At 37.3% G+C, this 18,167-nt stretch overlaps 2 protein-coding genes across 4 annotated transcripts in view; one reads left to right on the top strand and one right to left on the bottom strand.

Moving 5' to 3' along the window:
- Positions 1–4,042, top strand: part of PPP4R4 (protein phosphatase 4 regulatory subunit 4) — a 59,283-nt gene extending 55,241 nt beyond the window's left edge. For all 3 annotated transcript variants that reach the window (XM_084207446.1, XM_084207445.1, XM_084207447.1), the window contains one exon: positions 2,900–4,042. In XM_084207446.1, the coding sequence (XP_084063572.1) occupies positions 2,900–2,924 (25 nt within the window). In that variant the 3' untranslated portion in view covers positions 2,925–4,042. The remainder of the gene's footprint in view (positions 1–2,899) is intronic.
- Positions 4,043–6,433: 2,391 nt separating this feature from the next.
- SERPINA10 (serpin family A member 10) lies at positions 6,434–11,461 on the bottom strand (the record flags this gene model as incomplete). The annotated part of the gene is made up of 4 exons (XM_084208089.1): positions 10,738–11,461; positions 9,505–9,778; positions 8,661–8,808; positions 6,434–6,625 (listed from the first exon to the last, which is right to left on the bottom strand). Exons 1-4 carry the CDS (start codon positions 11,456–11,458, stop codon positions 6,434–6,436), a joined length of 1,335 nt encoding a protein of 444 aa, XP_084064215.1. The 5' UTR covers positions 11,459–11,461.
- Positions 11,462–18,167: the final 6,706 nt, after the last annotated feature.

Here is an 18,167-nt window from a genome sequence, read left to right as displayed (position 1 = left end):
TTGAAAGTAGGTATCTGATCAAACGCAGTGATCTGGGTGCTTTGTCTTGTTCAGAAAGTCCCTGAGTTGCATAGGGTCAGAAGCTAAAGAGGGTGAATCAGGGGAATAAGAACATTTTTGGGAAAAAAAGAGGAAGCTTAGGACGTCCTACGTTTAATTCTGAATAAGAGTTTTAGTATTTTGTGTTCTTATGGGAAAAGACATCTCTCAGGTTGGTCTAATGTCTGCTGTGCTACAGATTCAACTACTCATTTGTAAACTGACCCAATACTTAACTGTTTTCATAAGAAAATGAAGCAGCTCTATAAGGAGATATTAAGGAATGTCTGGTGGTAAATGCATTCAATCACAGCCATGTTTAGCTGTACTTCTTTATCTTTTACTCAGGAAGTCAGGCCTGGTGCTAAATATATGCACACTTAAATGAAAAAGAAACAACAACAAAACAGCAAAAATGTCAGTTTCAAGGAAGCATTATTTTCTAAGTTTAATGATGGAAAAAATTGATATCCAAATATATAAGCAGCTGACAGAAATAACTGTGAGAAGACTTTGACAGTTATACAGTGAGAGGTACGATTGAATAGATGCTCATCAATGAGCATCACTTTTGGTGGACTGACTAAGGCAGAAAACTCACTAAGGTGAGAAAATAATATCTGGGTGTTTTCTTAGACTGCATCATCATGCAGATTCATGTATGTGGTGGTTAAAATTTGCACTGACCATCTTAATTCTGGCAAGACCTAACTTTTGGTTTCTTGGCGCTGCAACTTGAGTAGGGTAACTTCTAATATGTTTCTTTTTGGAAGTAAATATGTGGGCAGAAACACAATAATTAAAGTATAAGCAGATAAAATGAATGATTCTTAGTTTGAAGTGGTATATGTTTGGATAAAATATTGTTTAATTGCTTAAGCCTAATATTTCCTATAAAATTGCTCTACAGAATATTGGCAAGTATTCACTTTTGACAATGTAGCGCAGTTTGCAGGGATGAGGAATTTCTCATTTCATGTATGATAGTGCTCCAGGAATCTTTCAAAACTCAGAGTTACTTTGGTGGAGAACTGAAGTCTTTTCTTACCACACTCATGCATTCAAACATTCAGTTTGAACTAATTCATAAGTATGTGCCAATAAAAGTTTATCTCTTTTTGAAAATAATACAGCTGCAAGAAAAGAAATAGTAAATCATGATCCAGTGCTCACAAGCAGGTGACAAGGAAGTATTGTTTTAGTGTAGGGGTCAGTTGCTAGCTCTTAGGTAACACTTAGGCCATAGGAAGTGCCAGAATTATGCTAAAGCAGCACCCATATAACTTAAAGAGGGAATCACAAAAGAGAAGGCTACCTGCTTCAAGTACCTGATGGAATAAGAAAGAATCAGAAAAAGCACTGGTTGAGTACTTTGTCCCACAAGAGATCTTGCTTAATATGCAGAGCAGAGAAGTTTTTCTGACTTCCTGTTGAAGAGTTGCCAGTTAGATCATGAATCATGCTAGTGCAGACATTGACATAAATCATGAACACTGTGTTCTATCAAGCAGTCTGATCTTCTATCATTAGGCTATGTAGCTTTATATTCTTCTGAATGTTTTCAGCTTTATTAGATTGTTAGATATAAGATGTTTTGCTTGAGTTTATATTGCTGTAGTATGATTGCAATGTTCAACATGCAATTGTTTAAAACTATTTAGAAACTTTATAGATTTGTCAATGAATATATCCACTTAATAGATAGCATTTAAGTATTTTGCATCTTGCCTATAGACATACAAATATTGATTGATTTGATTTCACTTTTAATCAAAACTTTCTTCAAGGATGTGTGGTACAGGTTTTCCATCTTGTAAAAAGAGGGAACAGATTCATTGTTGCATAAAAATTATATTTCTAATTTATTGTTAGAAAATGCTAATTTATTATTATTAAGTTAATTTTTATGCAACAATAAAACTAAATAAATACCAGTATTTTATAAGATGTCCACAGCTGACCTATAAGACATCCAGTTTGGTGCATGTACCAGTATAATGTTTAAGATAAGTACCTTAAATAATGTCTTTCATCCAGTCATATAATTGCTTAGAAAGTTAAGCACAAGATGGAAATAGTTCTGCCACTGATCTGCTACCTTTGGAGTTGGTTACTTACAGCTTTTAATCATGTTTTCATCATGACATTTAAGATGCTGGAAGTTCCCAGTTCCAGTGGGACTGGCTTGTGTTTTGTGTCCCATTTCTATGATGAAGATAGTAGGTATCCTGACACTGATATATTATCATATAATATATTCAGTTTTTTAATATTCAGCATTTTTAAAGCTGTGAAACAGAACAATATATTGTGTTATTTGTAAATGATAATGTAAAATATTGATGCAAATTAGTTTTTCCATGGGTTCTAAATGCTATGCCCATCTTGGAAATATTTCTGTCTGATACAAATAGTTGTTTATTGACAGCTACAGCTATTTGAAACTGAAAAACAGTATATCTAAAGATTAAAAAATTAAGGCATGAAAAATCCAGAAATTATCCAAAAGACCTTGTGGTCAACAGAACACCTAGAAATCACAGTGCAATGTGCCAGACTTTTGGCACTTTCTGTAGCCATGAATAGACTGCTTGTGCCACCTTAATCATCTCACTCAGATGCATCTCTACAAGAACTTCTTTAGACACCTGAATGGAGAACTTCACCCTTCTTCAGAAGACTGCCCTCAGAATATATCCATTTGGCTTTTTCACTGAGTGCAATAGAACAGCTCTTAATTTTTAAAGTACAGCAGCTAAGAGTTATGTTTGAAATGTTCTGCACAATAGCAGTTTAGTATGAAATGCAATTTAATAATATAGTAACAACATATTATGTGTGTTTCTTCTTTTGTATGAAGAAAAAACAGAAAATCAAACTCCTAGATCATCTGAAAAATGAGGGAACCAGAGACTGGAGGAAGCAACATTCTGGTGGGATAAGGTGGGAGCAGCAGATGGGACTCTCTAATGCCTGGACTGAATAAAATGCATCCTGCAATGTTAAAAATTTTAAATTAATCTTTTAAATAAAATTCCAAGCTGGAAAATATGTTCTGATAAACAATGTAATGGTTGCAGAATTCTGACATCATAGTGAAATGATATGAACTTTAACTTCAGCTATGTACTCTTAACTGCTGCAGCTAAGGAGAAGATTTTGTTTTCTTCAGTTATGCCTTTGTAGTTTGAAGTCTTGGATTTAGAATGCACATACCCATTATTTAATTGGCTGATTTACAATCTTAGCAACCCTTAGCTCCCATATTTTAAGGAAGAAATAGAAGGAATTGTTATGAATATGAAAAAGGAATCCCACATTTTAGAGAATCTGCAAACCTAATTTCAGACCAAAGTCCAGAACCATTAAAAAAAAGCATAGACTTTTGAAGCATTGTGCTGTGAATTTGGAATTAATGTTTTTACAAGTACTAAGTTCATAAAAATCCTGTGTAAGTTTCAAAGCAATCTAAAAGCAAATGTCTCCAGATGAAGTAAAAAAAGCTTTTATTTCATAAGTTTTGTTGTAAAAATACTTGTTTTAATTTTAGTATTTCAAATTGTATTTTCACTTTAATAATTTGTAATAATGAATCTAGTTTTTAATCAGCTGCTATTTCAAGCTGTCATGGTTCAGTGATGTCATCTGCATTTGTTTGTATTAATGCTAATGTTTCTAACAAAATTTATGTGGAAAAACATGCAATCATATTTTGAAAAGTTCTATTTATGCCAATACTTGAGAGAGATTATGAAGCTATTGTCAGCTTCTCTTTCAAAATGGAGGCAGCATAAATATATTGATATCAGAAGTATATGGTTTTTAAAATTTATTGGTGTATGATAAAGATGATCTGGTCTGTGTATATGCATATGTGAGTGTGGTTACTTTTTATAATGTAAAAACATGAATGATGATTTACTCAAAATAAAACCTAGGACAATGCTGTACATGCATGTTCTTGAAAGAAAAATTCTCAGGGCATCTTTTATAATTAAAATAAATAAAAGCACTTACCTATGGAGGGTATTTATTTAAAATAATATTAATGCTGGCTGTATGCTGTCTTGTGCAAAGTACAAAATGTTTCTTTGGATTAAGCACTGTCTGAATGCTTAAGTTTCCTACACCTCAGTTAGATTTAGCAATAAGTATTCTCTGTCTTAAGTCACAGGAATTGTTTGGGTTCTGTGGAAATACTTCATTTTTCAGTTTGTTCTGCAGGATCTTGTAAATCACAGATTTCTTTAAAAGCTTCTTTGAGTTTTATGATGTTTAACATTCAGTATTGACAGAGGTGTACAGATGACCTGGGCTGGCTCCTCCTGCGTTCTGCTTTTGGTTCATTGATGCAAGCAGACACTCCCAGTTCCCCAGGCACAGCTGACTCAGGTGCAGCTACAGCTGCTCACCTGTGGGCCACAGGAGACTGTCCAGGCTCTGACCTTTGGGAGGGACCAAACTCAGATCATCAGTAGCCAGCTGTAGAACAGGACTCAAAACTGTGTTTGCTCTTTGGATGCCTTGCAGAGCAATGCAGGACAACCAGTAAGTTCAGAAAATTGAACTTCTTTCTCCCCGTAATAAGCAGATAATGAGTTCTGTAAACAGTCTTTTTTTCCTTCTTGGCTGTCAGTGTCTGTCATTTTAAAGTGATTAATTTACTTAATGCTGATAACACATGCTCTACTCAATAACTTAGAATTCCTTCAATGTAATCTTGAAACGCTCTGTTTAGACATTTTTGGACTGGGCATTTTCCTTGTGCAATACCTCTGCTGTCTTGTGCATACTTTCATCAGTCCTTTGCACTACAGACCTCCATCCAAGCAGTCTTTTTAGGGGCCACTTACTTCTGGGTTAGTTCTGTTAAGCAGCACCCATGTATTTGAACCCTTCAGTTCACTGTTCATACCTGCTGGTCAGCTGTAGCTCTGGAATAACAGCTGAAGGTCAACTGTGCAGTGGCTTTTGTTGGTTTTCATATAGACCAGTGGCAGGAGGAGTGATTCTCTTTCTGGATACATTTGTGATGCAGTCTGGAGTTAGGTTAGATGCACCTTCACAGTCTAGTCAGATAGCAGAGCCTGCCTCCAAAGTCCTTTTGCGAGTGGGGTACATCAGTGTCTGCGCTCTTGTGGGCAGACACCAAATGGTAACTGAGGTGATTTTTAGAGATTTGCCAGCTTTATCCTATAATGTATCTTTTGTATCTTCTTTAGCAGAGGTATCTTGTGTTTACTGATAGACACCTGTGAAGTTCCTTGCCAAATGATTTTGAAAAGTCTTCTGCTCCTTTTTGGGCAATTATTTTGTGAAGGTTGTATGAGCAAGCAGAATAATGCTGACATCTGTTAGTTACATAAACCTAGAAGTAGCTTTTTGCATTGTTTTCTTTATACATAGGACTATGCTAATTAAAATCTATTATATGTTAAGATCTTGTCATTGCACTGCTCTAGTTGAATAAAGGAAATTGTGGTTAGATCATGGAAATATTTTTCGGAAAATATTTCTGAAATATTTTTCTGAAACATCATGGCAACACCTTTTGGATTTTAGGATCAACTCTGTGAATAGATTTATTACACTTTAACAGAGGTATGTTTTTTCCTACCAAAGTCTCCTTATTTCAGTTACAGTTCACCCTGGTGTCTAGATGATATTACAGGTAGAAATTCTGGGGTTAGGAGAGGTCTATCTTTGTGCTATAAAATAATAAGGCCAGATTTTCCAAAATCAGAATACCTAAGTTATTCTTCAGAACTATTTTTTTTTTAATTCAAAGAATTTTTAAGGCACATTATGTACTCTGAGAAAATGAGGTGATTTGATAGCCTGCATAAATGCTTTGAAAGAGGTCACACTTACAAGGTAGACTTCATGATAGACTTATTTTCTACAGTAATAAAATAAAGATCTCTAGACAAAGGTTGTAAATTCTCTTTTAGGACTTGATACTGTTTCTGTTTTTATAACTGGCAAAATTCTGCTAACATTGAGGTCACTGGGCTCTTCAGTCTCTTTGTAACAGGAGATAACACTGAGGAATCTGCAGTGTTTGGGAATGAACTTCCTGAATATTTTGGCATTTGAATGGGGCTTTTTATTCAGATTTATCACTAAAATACTGATTTTAGAAATTTCACTTCTGTGGTTTTTGGGTTTTCTTTTACCAAAGGTAGATTTTACAAGTCACATTTTTGTTGCTTTGAGCCTTAATGAAGTTAGGTTGTTGTGTGGCATTAATAAAATATTGCTAGGATGACCTAGTGCTAGCTAGGAGAGACAGAACAGGTTTTCACATTTCAAATTTCAGTGTCTTTTTATTATAAAATAAATTCATAAAAATAAAGCCTCTTACATACCAAAGAATAGAAACTATTACCTTTATTCACATTTCTGTTGGATCAACCACCCTGCCAATGAACAGTAATGTTTTAAAAGTTTCTTCAAAAATCATGAAGAGGAATGGCCGGTCCACTTTGATGACAGGAGGCACTGTGAATGCAGTTATTTCTGAGCCACTTGCTGCTGCAGCCTCAGTTCCTTCCTCATCCACTTCAATAGCTGCATTTTGGACAACCTGAAGTGCAAGGCAGAAATAAGGATGTGACAGAAGTAAATACTAACATGAAGAGTATTTTTCCAGCTGAAGGCATTCAGTTGAGGTAGGCTTCTGTTAAGGATTAAAATGAGCAGTTCAGTGCAATCTACCTCTGTCAGACTGGTAGAGGAGTCAGCACAGCCACTATGCCCACAAGGCTCACAGTGTGGATGCCAGTTCAGGAGTGATTGCACTTTTCCACATTTCTGGGCACAGACCTCACTTGAGATTGGGGGTTTTGCATGAAACAGCCATTGCTTTTTTTTTTTTTTTTTTTTTTTTTTTTTTTTTTTTTTTGTGTAGAGTGCTCCTCTTTGACAACTAACTGTGCAAAGGAGTTTCTCAGTTGCAGGAAATGTGTTTTCACCAGTCACAAACACTGACTGGCTGGATATGTCATTCACAGCTGATTTTGTGAGAGCTTAGGGAAATGCACCAGTCTTTGTTTTTTCGCCTGTATATTTGTAATTTGTACATTCAGTAGCACAGACTAAATATGTAGAGCAAAGAGGTACAGCCCTGCATTGGTTTGAATATTTTCCACTCCCACTGAAATTGCAGCCTGGCAGAATCTGATTTTTCATTTTTTCATTTTTTCCATTTTGTTCTTTCAGCCTGCTTATACCTGTGAGTGCTTGTGCTGTGTTAGTGTCTGTACTGGTGAACTGCCTGGTCATCTAGTGGATTTACAGCTCCTAAACTCCTAATTCTAGGAATTACTTATGTGAAAACAGTTGAAGGACTTCGTCAGTGTTGAGGTTTCTGCTACATGTTCTTAAATAATATTTTTGTCTTTCACAATTCCCAGGGACAGGATGCTCCTCCGGCACTTTGTAGCTGATGCACATATTGCTTCTAATATCAGTTAGCAGTTCCTGTTAAAGTGTGATTTTTTGAAAACACAATAGAGTTAACTGCTGAGAATCAGCATGAAAGTTACATGATCAAGAGGAAGAGAGAAAAGTGCTGCAGATAGCCATTATATTTCCCAACAGTGAAATTGTTCATACCAAACTGAAAATCACTGCAATTTTATTCATTAAATATTTATTCTTAGGATGTTAGATCTTCTCAGAAAGGTTGTTTTTTCAAGCCATTGCAATTTTGAAAACCTTTAGAGCAAGTATGAGAGTCTTTGCGACTTTTCTATTATCAGCAAATTGTCCTTTTTATAGACTAGCTGTTTCTTTTTCATTAGACATCCCTGGCCACATAGACCTATTCCTTCTTGATACTGATGTGATCAACAAGTCCTTTGTCTTCCATTCTCTTCTGCTTCTCATTCTACCTCTGTTTTCCATCAGTCTTCTGAAATTCATCTGTGCTCTCTCTTCCTGCTCCTCTTTTTCTGTGGGGCTGTGTTCCTGCCTTCTTGGCCATTCACTGCCCTTGCCTTTACCTGTTTAAAGGTTCTTTGAAAGTTTCAGCATACAAAATGGAACATCTGTATGGGTTGGAGTGCAACTATATTGTGCCAACCCTTTCCTGTGAGATTCTGCTTTTTCTCTGCCATGGTATATAGTGGGGAAAAACAGTAGTGCTTTGACTTCTCTTCCTCACTGTTACCTTTTTGAGATTTTATTATTTAAACTTTCTAAGTTTCTTTATTTTTTGAGACATATAACTGTCTCTGGACTTTGTATGAGAAATTCTTTCCTTGAATTTCCTTCCTTGCCCGGGCTTTAGCCATTTGCCTTTCATTTACAATGTCTTATTTGTTCACAATTTTGTGAAATTGTGCTCATTCCCTGCCAACCATATTCCTCCTGAGGCAGAGCTTTTCTCCTGTGATGGGTTAGCTCTGGGAGGTGTTGAGCACCTATGAGATGTCACTCCCCTTTCCTCTAGACACCTCATACTTGAAGTGGGATCCATCCTGATTAAGATCTGTAGATTGCACATACCTGGCAGATGAGGTACTGTTAGTGTCCCTATAAATCTATATGACCATCTTGGCTGGGCTGTTAATATATACTATTATAATCCAAATAGCAAATAATTTTAGTGGGTTTACCTGTGAAACTGCTACATATTCGTGATCTGTCAGATGACTAAGATCTGCTGAACGTGTAAAGAGCTTTTTAATTCCAAGACCTTGAAGCAGTTTCTTCATTTTGTATTTTTGCTCTAGTTTAAACTTTGGAAATGAAATATCCACTTTTCTGTTAAAAAGAAAAATTAATGCAAATGGTCACTTGACTGCTGAAATGCATACTACTCAGGAATTAAGCTTTACACAGAAAAAGGGACAAAAACTGGAAAGTCTCTGCTGGCATTAAGTTGGCAGAAAATAATTGCTAACCTGTTGGCTGCCAGTGATGCTAGAAATAATTTCCTTCTCTGTATAAATACTTTCACCAGCAGTCACAGTGCCCTGACACCAGAGCAACACACTAATTTATTGACTGGTGAAAAGAATTTTCACTTCAGGAACTACATTTCACAGGAATCATTTGGGTTTACATTTTTATATTCAAATTTATCAATTCCTCTGGGTTTCCCTTAGTAAGAAATGTTTAATAAATGTCTAGATTTATAGGGGGTTTTGTTTGGCAGTACTAAATTTAAGGAGAGAGGAGACCTAAGGAAGAATATGGAAAGACTCACGCCCTCTCTCACAGAACCATCACATTTTTAACTGAGATGAGCCAAAGTTTTGTTGCATCTGGGTCACAACTTTCACATGCCACTTGGGCTGTGGAGAGGCCATTAGAGGACCTCTACTTTGTAGAGACCTCTTGCCACAGAGATGCTACCATGGGAAAAGGCTTAGGAAGACCAGCTCATCTTTGCTGGGCTTTGTTGCTTTGCTGCAGTAGACATCAGACATTAGGGCCCCATGGGTGTCAAAACAATACCTGGTTTTCATGTTTCCAAGCCAGGATTCCACAAGCTCTGTAGATAGATGGTCTTCAATTGAAATGTAGTCTCCCTCTTTTTCTGGGATAACAATCAGCATGTGGGCATTCCCTTTGTAAGGTATCTTTATCACAGTGCATCTTAAGTTCTCATCAAAAGTGGAATTAATTTTATCTGACTTGAACATCATGGGTACCTGTACACTTCTGTATTTGTTTATGTGAAAAGTCTCAATTTCTGTGAATTTGGAATTAAATGGATAGACCCATTTGCCTGAGGAAAGAAAGAAAGAAATTAAATCATTATGTGTGTTTAGATTTGTTCAGAAAAATGTTCTAAAAGGTTTAAAAAACTATAGGATATTTGTATCTAGTTGAAGTGGCTGTCAGTTGTGTCTGGGATAAGTGGATAACAATTTCAGTATATTTTCTCTTTATTGTATATACATTTTTTTACAGAAAAAACCCCAAAGTAATCCACAAAATAAACTGCTTCATTTGCACAGAAAGAAGGGAAATATTTTTCTAATGTTGGTTACTTGCCACTCAAGTTCAGAATTTATGTTATCTTTGTTTTATCAATGCCTGGTGAGCATCTGACTTTTTGTAACATGTAACCTTCTCTGAAATTCTCTACCAGCTGTTCCATATCCTGTATTTAATTTAATTATCCAGTTTTTTGGATGGGGATTCACTGACTTCTCCATGGAATGGTTTCTGACCATCACTGGTATTTCGTTCCCTCCCCCTGTAAGGTAATATAATGGGGTACTTGGGTTCCCCTGGGGCAGATGATTCTTGATGGAAATAGAGAAATTATTTTTTGCTTCAATGATTTTGTGTACTATGTTAAATCAGTGCATGATTTTATGCCCAGTATTCAGCATTTAAGACTATTATGATTAAGAATTTTTCATTTTAATGGGTGAATTAAAATAAAACATTGTGTCCCGTCATAAAGAGGTATAATTTGGAGATGGACTGAGAGAGTTTGATACAGGCCTTTTTGTTCTCTTTGAGACTCTATTTTATGGAAGACAGCATAGAAGAATTGTGGTTTCCTATCATGAAAAATAATTTCCTATTATATGAGCTGAATAGAAAAAAGTAATCTTAGATAAAGACATAGAGAAAACGGATATCTAAATTCATTTAAACTCCCCCTAATGTAGCTGAAGTTAGTCTCAGTTATCCTAATAAATAATTATTCTGCAAAATAAAACCAGCAATTACCTTTAAAGAAAATGTAGTCCACAAGCACCACTTTATTATGGAGATCCAGCTCTTCAAAAAGCCTTGGGATTTTTCCTTTGGTCATTTTGTTAATGTTTTGATTGATGAAAAGTTTTGCCTGTGTTAAATTTTCAAAGTCCACTTTCAGGAATTCCATATCAAAGTACTGCTTAGATAAATTCAGGAAAGACTCATTGAGTTTGAAGTCCTTTTGAATAAAAGAAAGAACACCTTGCACAAGGAGAAATTCTTCATTCATTGTGATGTTACCTATCAGTTGTTTAAACAAAGCTGGTAAATGTTGGCGATCCACTCTGTCCTTCACAGCATGGAGGTTTAGACCTTTTACAATTTGTCTGTGGGTTTCTCCTGTGGCTGCCATCATATAGACACTCATGAGAGCTGACACAGAAAATGGAGAGATTATGACATTGTTATCATGTGTCATTGCAATTTTTCTGTAGAGGTTAAAACCAAAATTTGCTGTCTTTTCAGTGAAGTTGTGAAGAGTGAAGTCTTCGAGACCTTGGTCTTCAAAACCTTTGTGTTCAAAAGGCTTAGAGATATTTTTGTGATGATACAACTCTTTGGAAATACTGATGTTATTTCTTTCCAAGAAATTGCTCTCTTTTTCCTCCTTTGGAAATTTAGGTTTGATATCAGCCTGGATGAATTCAAAACATATTTCACTTAAGAGAAGTATGTAGATTCCTGTTTTCATGTTGACATCAATAATGAGCTCTTTAGAGCTGTTTTTTACCCTAGGGAAAAAAAGGCAACATAATTACTTTTTTGTTTGTTCTTCCATTCACAATGCAAAAGGTCAAAGATGTAGTAAAGTGGTCTTTCTGCGTCTTCAGGGTATTTGCTCCCAAATATTCAGAAAAGACCAGGTAGATCTTACAGGACACGTAAGGCAAACCTCAGGATCAGACATTGTGTAAATTTGCAAATGAAATGTACTTTGCAAGCATAAAGTGCAAATATGCTTATTATCCATCTTTCCATAAAACAATATATGAATTCTCCTCTTTCCATAAAGCAATATATGAATTCTCTACCATACAGCAGTGTTGAATTGCACCTCATAGAAAAATTTTGAATGGCTACAATCTTTGGAGTTGTGTTTTCCCATTGTAAATTAAACGGGATCTTCAAGACCACCAAACCTGCACAGATTCCTTTTGTATAGCAGTGGGCAAAGGGATAAATGAGATTAAAAGATGCATTATATGGCCCATCATTAAAGTAGTAAGTGATTCAACAATCTAGAATCACGTGGCAATTGTTAACTACTCCTTTTAAGCTAAGGATCTGTAACAGCAAATTACGGTCATTGTATAATTTGTGATTTGGCATATGGGAAAGCTGGTTTTATCTGGTTTATTCAGAGTTCAGCTGAATTTCACAGTTGGCTGATTCAGGCTGTGGGAGTTAGTCCTGAAAAGGTATGTTATGTGAGTACTGAGACATTTGGGTGCCAAGTCACGAGGTGCTTTTGGCAGTCAGGTGGTGTGCTATTTTCTTTTGAGATAATAGGTCACGTTCTGTACTTGCTGCAACACAGATGGGCTGTCATGACTTAATCGGGAGGCAGAGAATTCGATGAATGTTATGCCTGCACTCGAGTGCATGGCAGACAGAGAACAGAGCAAAATATGCAGCAAATATGTTGTGAATGGTTTTTTTTAATTTTTCTTTCCCATTAACCCTTGATTTATTTTTAATGACATTCCCAGTGTGTGTATTTTCAGGACTAGATTAGGGAAGGGGATGACTTGACTTCAGCTCCTGCCTTGCTGGTCAAGTGGTGCCTGTGACATCTGGAGTGCTGGGATACTCACTGTCCCCTGGCAGGCTGAAGCTGTGCAGTTCAGAGCTAGTGCAGTAACTGCTGAGCATTCCTTCTGCTTGTGTAGTGACCCACTTCTGTGGGAAGGAGCACAGGCACAGAGGTCCTGTTCCTGCTGCAATGCTGAACCTGCCCTGGCAGCAAAGAAGGAGGTTCTTTCCCCTGGGAGTCATCCCTACTTTGAAGAAGCATCCTTGGACATTGCAGAGTCAGCTCTAGCAAAGAGGCAGGGATTGGAAAATTTTGCTTTTGATCATATTCAATCACTGCAGCAGCAGTGCCTCCCTCTAAAAGCAGTTAGCATCAGTCCTAACTGCTCACCAGGTATTACAGAGCACAAGCCCTTCCTCATCTTTTCAAGGCAGGGTGCAATTCCTGCACACAGTGTTGCATCTGGCAGACGTCACTCTCTGGGAGGTCTGGGACAGGACTTGGCTCAGGTGGCACCAGCTTCCCCGCAGGAGATGTGAAGGGACTGGCTGGGCAAAGTGCTGAGCTGCCTTCCGGAGGGCTCTGCCTTCCCAGAGAGGTTTTGGACAGAAAGGGCAGGACAAATGCAGAAGCTCTTGTTTACAGGTTTATCCCAAACTGTTCAACAGTCAAGAAAAGATTCCTGAATCCTCAGGCAAACACATACACATCTGCTACTGATTTGGGTGCAATGAAAATGGGAATAAAAACCTTGCAGTTGCACTAAGTAATCACTGAAAATCTGAGATTGCAAACATTTAAAGTTAACACTAAAGCAGCTGTATCATTCACCTTTATTAGTTAGAAATAGAGCATGTCCTCTAGAACTAGGAAAAACAGTTCTGGGAACAATAAAGTGGAATTATAGACATTATAGACTTGTATTTTTAGACCTGTGTGAAGCTTATTGCTAATTTTAGACAACTCACTGTATTTGTAGAGCAGACAGTTCATTAATAAATGCATGTTAGAGCAAAGTGAACGTTATTTCCATTTAAAGAAATATTTATTTCTAGTAATATCAATATCAAAGAAAAAAGATTCTTGTGCAAATGCCTTTTTCTTCTGAAGGCATTAGAGCAAGAGGAAAATCCTTTAGAATCTGATTAAGGTCTATAACCATTTAAAACATCACATCTAGAGAATCATTGATAAATATATAAAATTGCATTTTATATATATATATATATAAAAGACATAATAATCTCTTCTTTCCTATCTAAATGTTTCATATAAATCGTATCTTACCTATTAGGTAGCTCTTCTGTTACGTTTCTCAATCAGTTATGTTTAAAAATGAGATGAAGATGTCTGTCCCATTTAGAAATTCTTGAACAAATATTTGCTCTTCCAAAGACAGATAATCTGGTTTGTCTGTTATAAATTAACTGCTTTATAAACACTGAATATGTGTTTCCTATAAATGGCATAATAAGGGAGGGTTATATTCCAGTAAATATGTTCTGTCGGCCTGAGAAACAAGAGAACAATTTGCATTTAGCCCTTCAGCACCCTATCAGGACGTAGACCCCACATCCAATAGCCCATGAGAATTATTTTTCAGGCAGGCTCTGAGCTACTCAGCAGAGTATCCAATCGTGTTTAAATGATCCCCTTACATAAAAGTAAATGTCAATATTCTCCAAGGCAGGGGGAACATGAGGGAGGGAGAGAGGGAGAAGGTACAGAACATTGGTAGGGGTGTTACCAGCTCCCTTGCTCGGCACTTTGGCCACACTTTGAGAGGAGAGGCCAGGGCTCCACTCCTTCTTTGAAGAACATGCCAGGTATTCAGTGATGTATCAGTCTGTCAACATCAATGCCTGATAACCACTGAGGGATGTTCTCCCATAAAATACAAAGTGGGCCAAGCTGATATTCCTGCAAAAGTTATACAGAGCTATGGGAGGCATTAATAAATTTTTTAAATTTTCAGTTGGTCTTGCTTGAACAGATCTGGGTCTTGAGCCTTATTAGTTGGGCAAGGCACATTCTTTAATACAGATAGTTAATTCAACAATTTCTCTAGTGTGGGATGGTCTAAACTCTTCACTATTTTGATCATTGGCCTAATTCCAGATAAAACATACACAAGGAATTCCGTATTTTCCCCTCATGGTCCTAAATTGTTTTCAAAAATACTCGCAAATTAAATAGAACACTTAATTTTGATTTGGATTGTAAAAGAAAAATAATTTGGCTTTAAAATGTGACATAAGGTTACTAGTCTCTAATTTTTCACTGAAATTAAAAAAATAAATATTATATGCAGTCTAAATGGATGTATTAGACATTTTAGAAAGCCCATTAAGAATTAGGGCATCCAGGACTCAATTTAAAAAAGGCTTTTGTTTGTTGCTGAAGAGTATTGCTTCTACAAGACTGTTTGCTTAGAGGATGCAAGATTTCATTAGGAAGGACTTAAGAACGGAATGTAGCCCCTCTGTTGTCTAAGGAGATTTGTATCCTTGTTGCAAGGATACCATACTGGGGGGCAGTTGTGGGGTTTATGCTCTTAAGGAGTTCAACAGAGGGGTCACAGGCTCTAGATTCTTAAATTCTAGTTTGTTTCAATTAATTTAAAATATTCTTCCTTTTAGAAGCAATCCTAGTCATAATAGGCCCCCAGTGTAGGCATTGTATTACAGAATATGGGAAAATAGGATGGGGTTACAAACTGAAAGCCCTGTAATGTCAGACAGTCTAGTCCATAAACATGAAAAAGCTCTGCTGTGGATGCCCCAGTGACTTCAGAACTTCTGTTCTCTGTCCATGTGACTGGACTTTTTTTTTCCTACTTCCTAGCTTCCTCGTCTTTATGTATTTATGGTTAATTTAATTGGATTGAAATTCAAATGTTGTCTCATCGCATGGAAGAAATTTGCATCTGATATGGTTGAACAAAGCTGCATTACTGTGGTGTGCCTCTGAATCTGTGTGTCTTCTGGAGACTGTGGTACTGTGGTTGTGGCCCAAAAGAAAATACAAGGAAAATTTGATGGACACAAATCCTGGCTTTTGTGTTCAGCAAAATCAGCAGTTATTTGCAAGGAGAGTAGCAAACAAGCCTCTTCCTCCTTGCACCAGGATGCTGACACATGTGGTTACTGCTAGAAGCTAAGAAACTCAATATTGTTGTTAATATTCAAAAAATTAAAATTGTTTATAGATGGTACTGAAAAGAGGGGTTTGAAGAAACCTTAAAGTCTTTCAATTTCTAGGCTAAATCTTTGCTGGACCACAAAGCCCGTATCAATCCTGTTTTACCCAGAGGAAAAAGGCAGCTGTTATGAGATGTATTGGCTGTGTACAGAGATCTGAGAAAATTGTCTTCCTCTCTAGTTACTCACAAAGCCCTAACTAGTTTTTTATGCCAGGTAACACCTTGCTGAGTGTATCCACCATACACTATCAGGAGTAACATACTCCTCCCACCAGCTCCTATTTATATTGTCAGTTGCCCTTTGGATTCAACAGAGCTTTCTGAGCAGTTAAACTCCACACAACATATGGGTAACACTCTGCCAAACTATACATGTTCAAAGTGATTTACTGGGAGAGGATTGCCTGTGTGTGACTCTGGCAGAATTGCACTTTTCCACAGTTCAGGACAGAACCACCTCAAACCAGAACAAGCAAGGCCAATACAAGTGCACTGCTGCCCAGTCGTGTCTCGGCTGGGAGCTTGTGCCAGTGCTGAGGCTGGGCAGTAGTTGAGCTAAAGATGGTCTGTTCTCTAATAGACAACTGTTTTTTGATGCATATGCAATTCTGAAAAACTTGGCAGTGATGATGTAGTCCAGGTTCTCACCAATCTGGTTGACAAAGCCCTGTGACTCCTGTGTACCTGGGGGTAGATACTGCAGAGACAGATTCAGCTGCTTGTTCCAAACAGTCAGGGAGTTTCTAAGGCAGAATTCTTCCATTTGCAGTTTTTGTGGGGCTGGCAACACCTCTATTTCAATGGCTGCTTTTCCTCTTACTTAATTTCCTCAGTCAGTTTTAGGAAACCTTCTGTGACCATGAAGAAACCAGTCATCCTAATTTTGGGGGTTTGGGGGCTTAGGTTCCCTGTGCTGAGTCTGATTCCTCCCAGTTATGATCTCCTTGGAACAGCAATAGTTCTTGACTAAGTAATGCCTCTGTTCCACATTCCGTGACCCATTTTAGCAGTTTGTAACTCGACCACAGCTGAGAGTCAAAGTGGGCTATGAGATATGGTGGGCATGATTGCACCACTGAGAGCAGGTTCCAGGAAGGAGACAGGTGGTTTAATTACTTATATCTGTACCAGCTTCCCAGTGAGATTTTTGGAACTGAATTTCTTGCCTTGCTCAAACAAGGTAGTAACTAAACAGATACATTTCTCTCAAGACACTGCAAATTTCTGTCCCCAGCTAGTGGCTACCAGTTTAGTACTCAAGGGCAGACACAGGGTATTTACAACTGTCTTGAGGGATCTAGGTGAAATCAGTCAGAAATACTGACCATACTGGAGAGTGATGAGAAAGTAAAAAGTGTCAGTTTAGGAAAATATTTACACTGAATGTGATCTAACCTCTTCCACGTTTCTTAGACTAAACAAAATCCCAGGAATAGTGCAGGGGATGGATGATTTGCAAGGATCTGTACTTTGAAATCTCACTGTGAAATTACTCATAACACATAAACTAACATGCTCCAACAGTTATAAAACAGCTCCTTATACAGTCTTCTGAACATACTTAGTTTGTCAACGAGCTGATTCATCAAGGTGACTGCTGCTTCTCCCACTCCAAGAACGCACAATAATAACTGAAATCATCAGGATGCAACTGTGGCTCCAGGCCTACACTGTTCATAAACTTGACCCTTTTGTACAACTGTGCCACTGTTCATGTGACAGGATTGCTGTAGTGAAAGCCTCTCTGGAAGGCACCTATTCCTGCATGTCACCTGGGGTGGGATGTGTGTGCTACTGTACAAGGTGGACAAAGCAGTAAAGCTGTAGTAGCTCATAAACAGGGCAGAAGTATCTCCATGATGCTTTCAGTTTCACCGTCAAAGGTTGTCTAACTGTCCTTGAACACACAAATGAAAGTATAATTGTATGTTAATAACACATCTTACAGTGGAATCTTTTATAGGAAATGCAAAAATGATGAAACACTGTAACACTGTGTCCAGAGAAGTACTATCAATTTTCAGTAAGAGGTAAAACAATCATTTATGATGTATGACGGAAAAAGCACAAACCCTGGTTTTTTTTCAGGTAATGGAGTAAGTGACCTTTTAAAGTTCCTCGCCTTGTTTCCTGTGATTTTCTGGCTTGCAGTAATGAAAAATTTTAATTCACAGTTATTTATTTATCCTCATTTTTACCTGAAAGTGTTGAAGAGCTCTAGAAGGGGCTGGCTGGTGTTTGCCGAGTCCCCATGGAGCCAGCAGGTGTCATCACAACCTTTAGTTCTCCGATGGGAAGAAGGATAATTTTGTGTGTTTGGACAGCTGCCCTTCTCTGTGCCTTACTAAGGTTTTGTCATGAGACAGGACTTGAGCAGGCAGTAGACACAAACTTAAGAAAATGGCACTGGTAGATATTTCTGTTCTCCAGGCAGGGCATTTCAAA

This window comes from Fringilla coelebs (genome assembly GCF_963513975.1).
Source record: "Fringilla coelebs genome assembly, chromosome: 6".
Lineage (NCBI taxonomy): Eukaryota > Metazoa > Chordata > Aves > Passeriformes > Fringillidae > Fringilla > Fringilla coelebs.
This window is presented reverse-complemented; position numbering and strand designations above follow the sequence as displayed.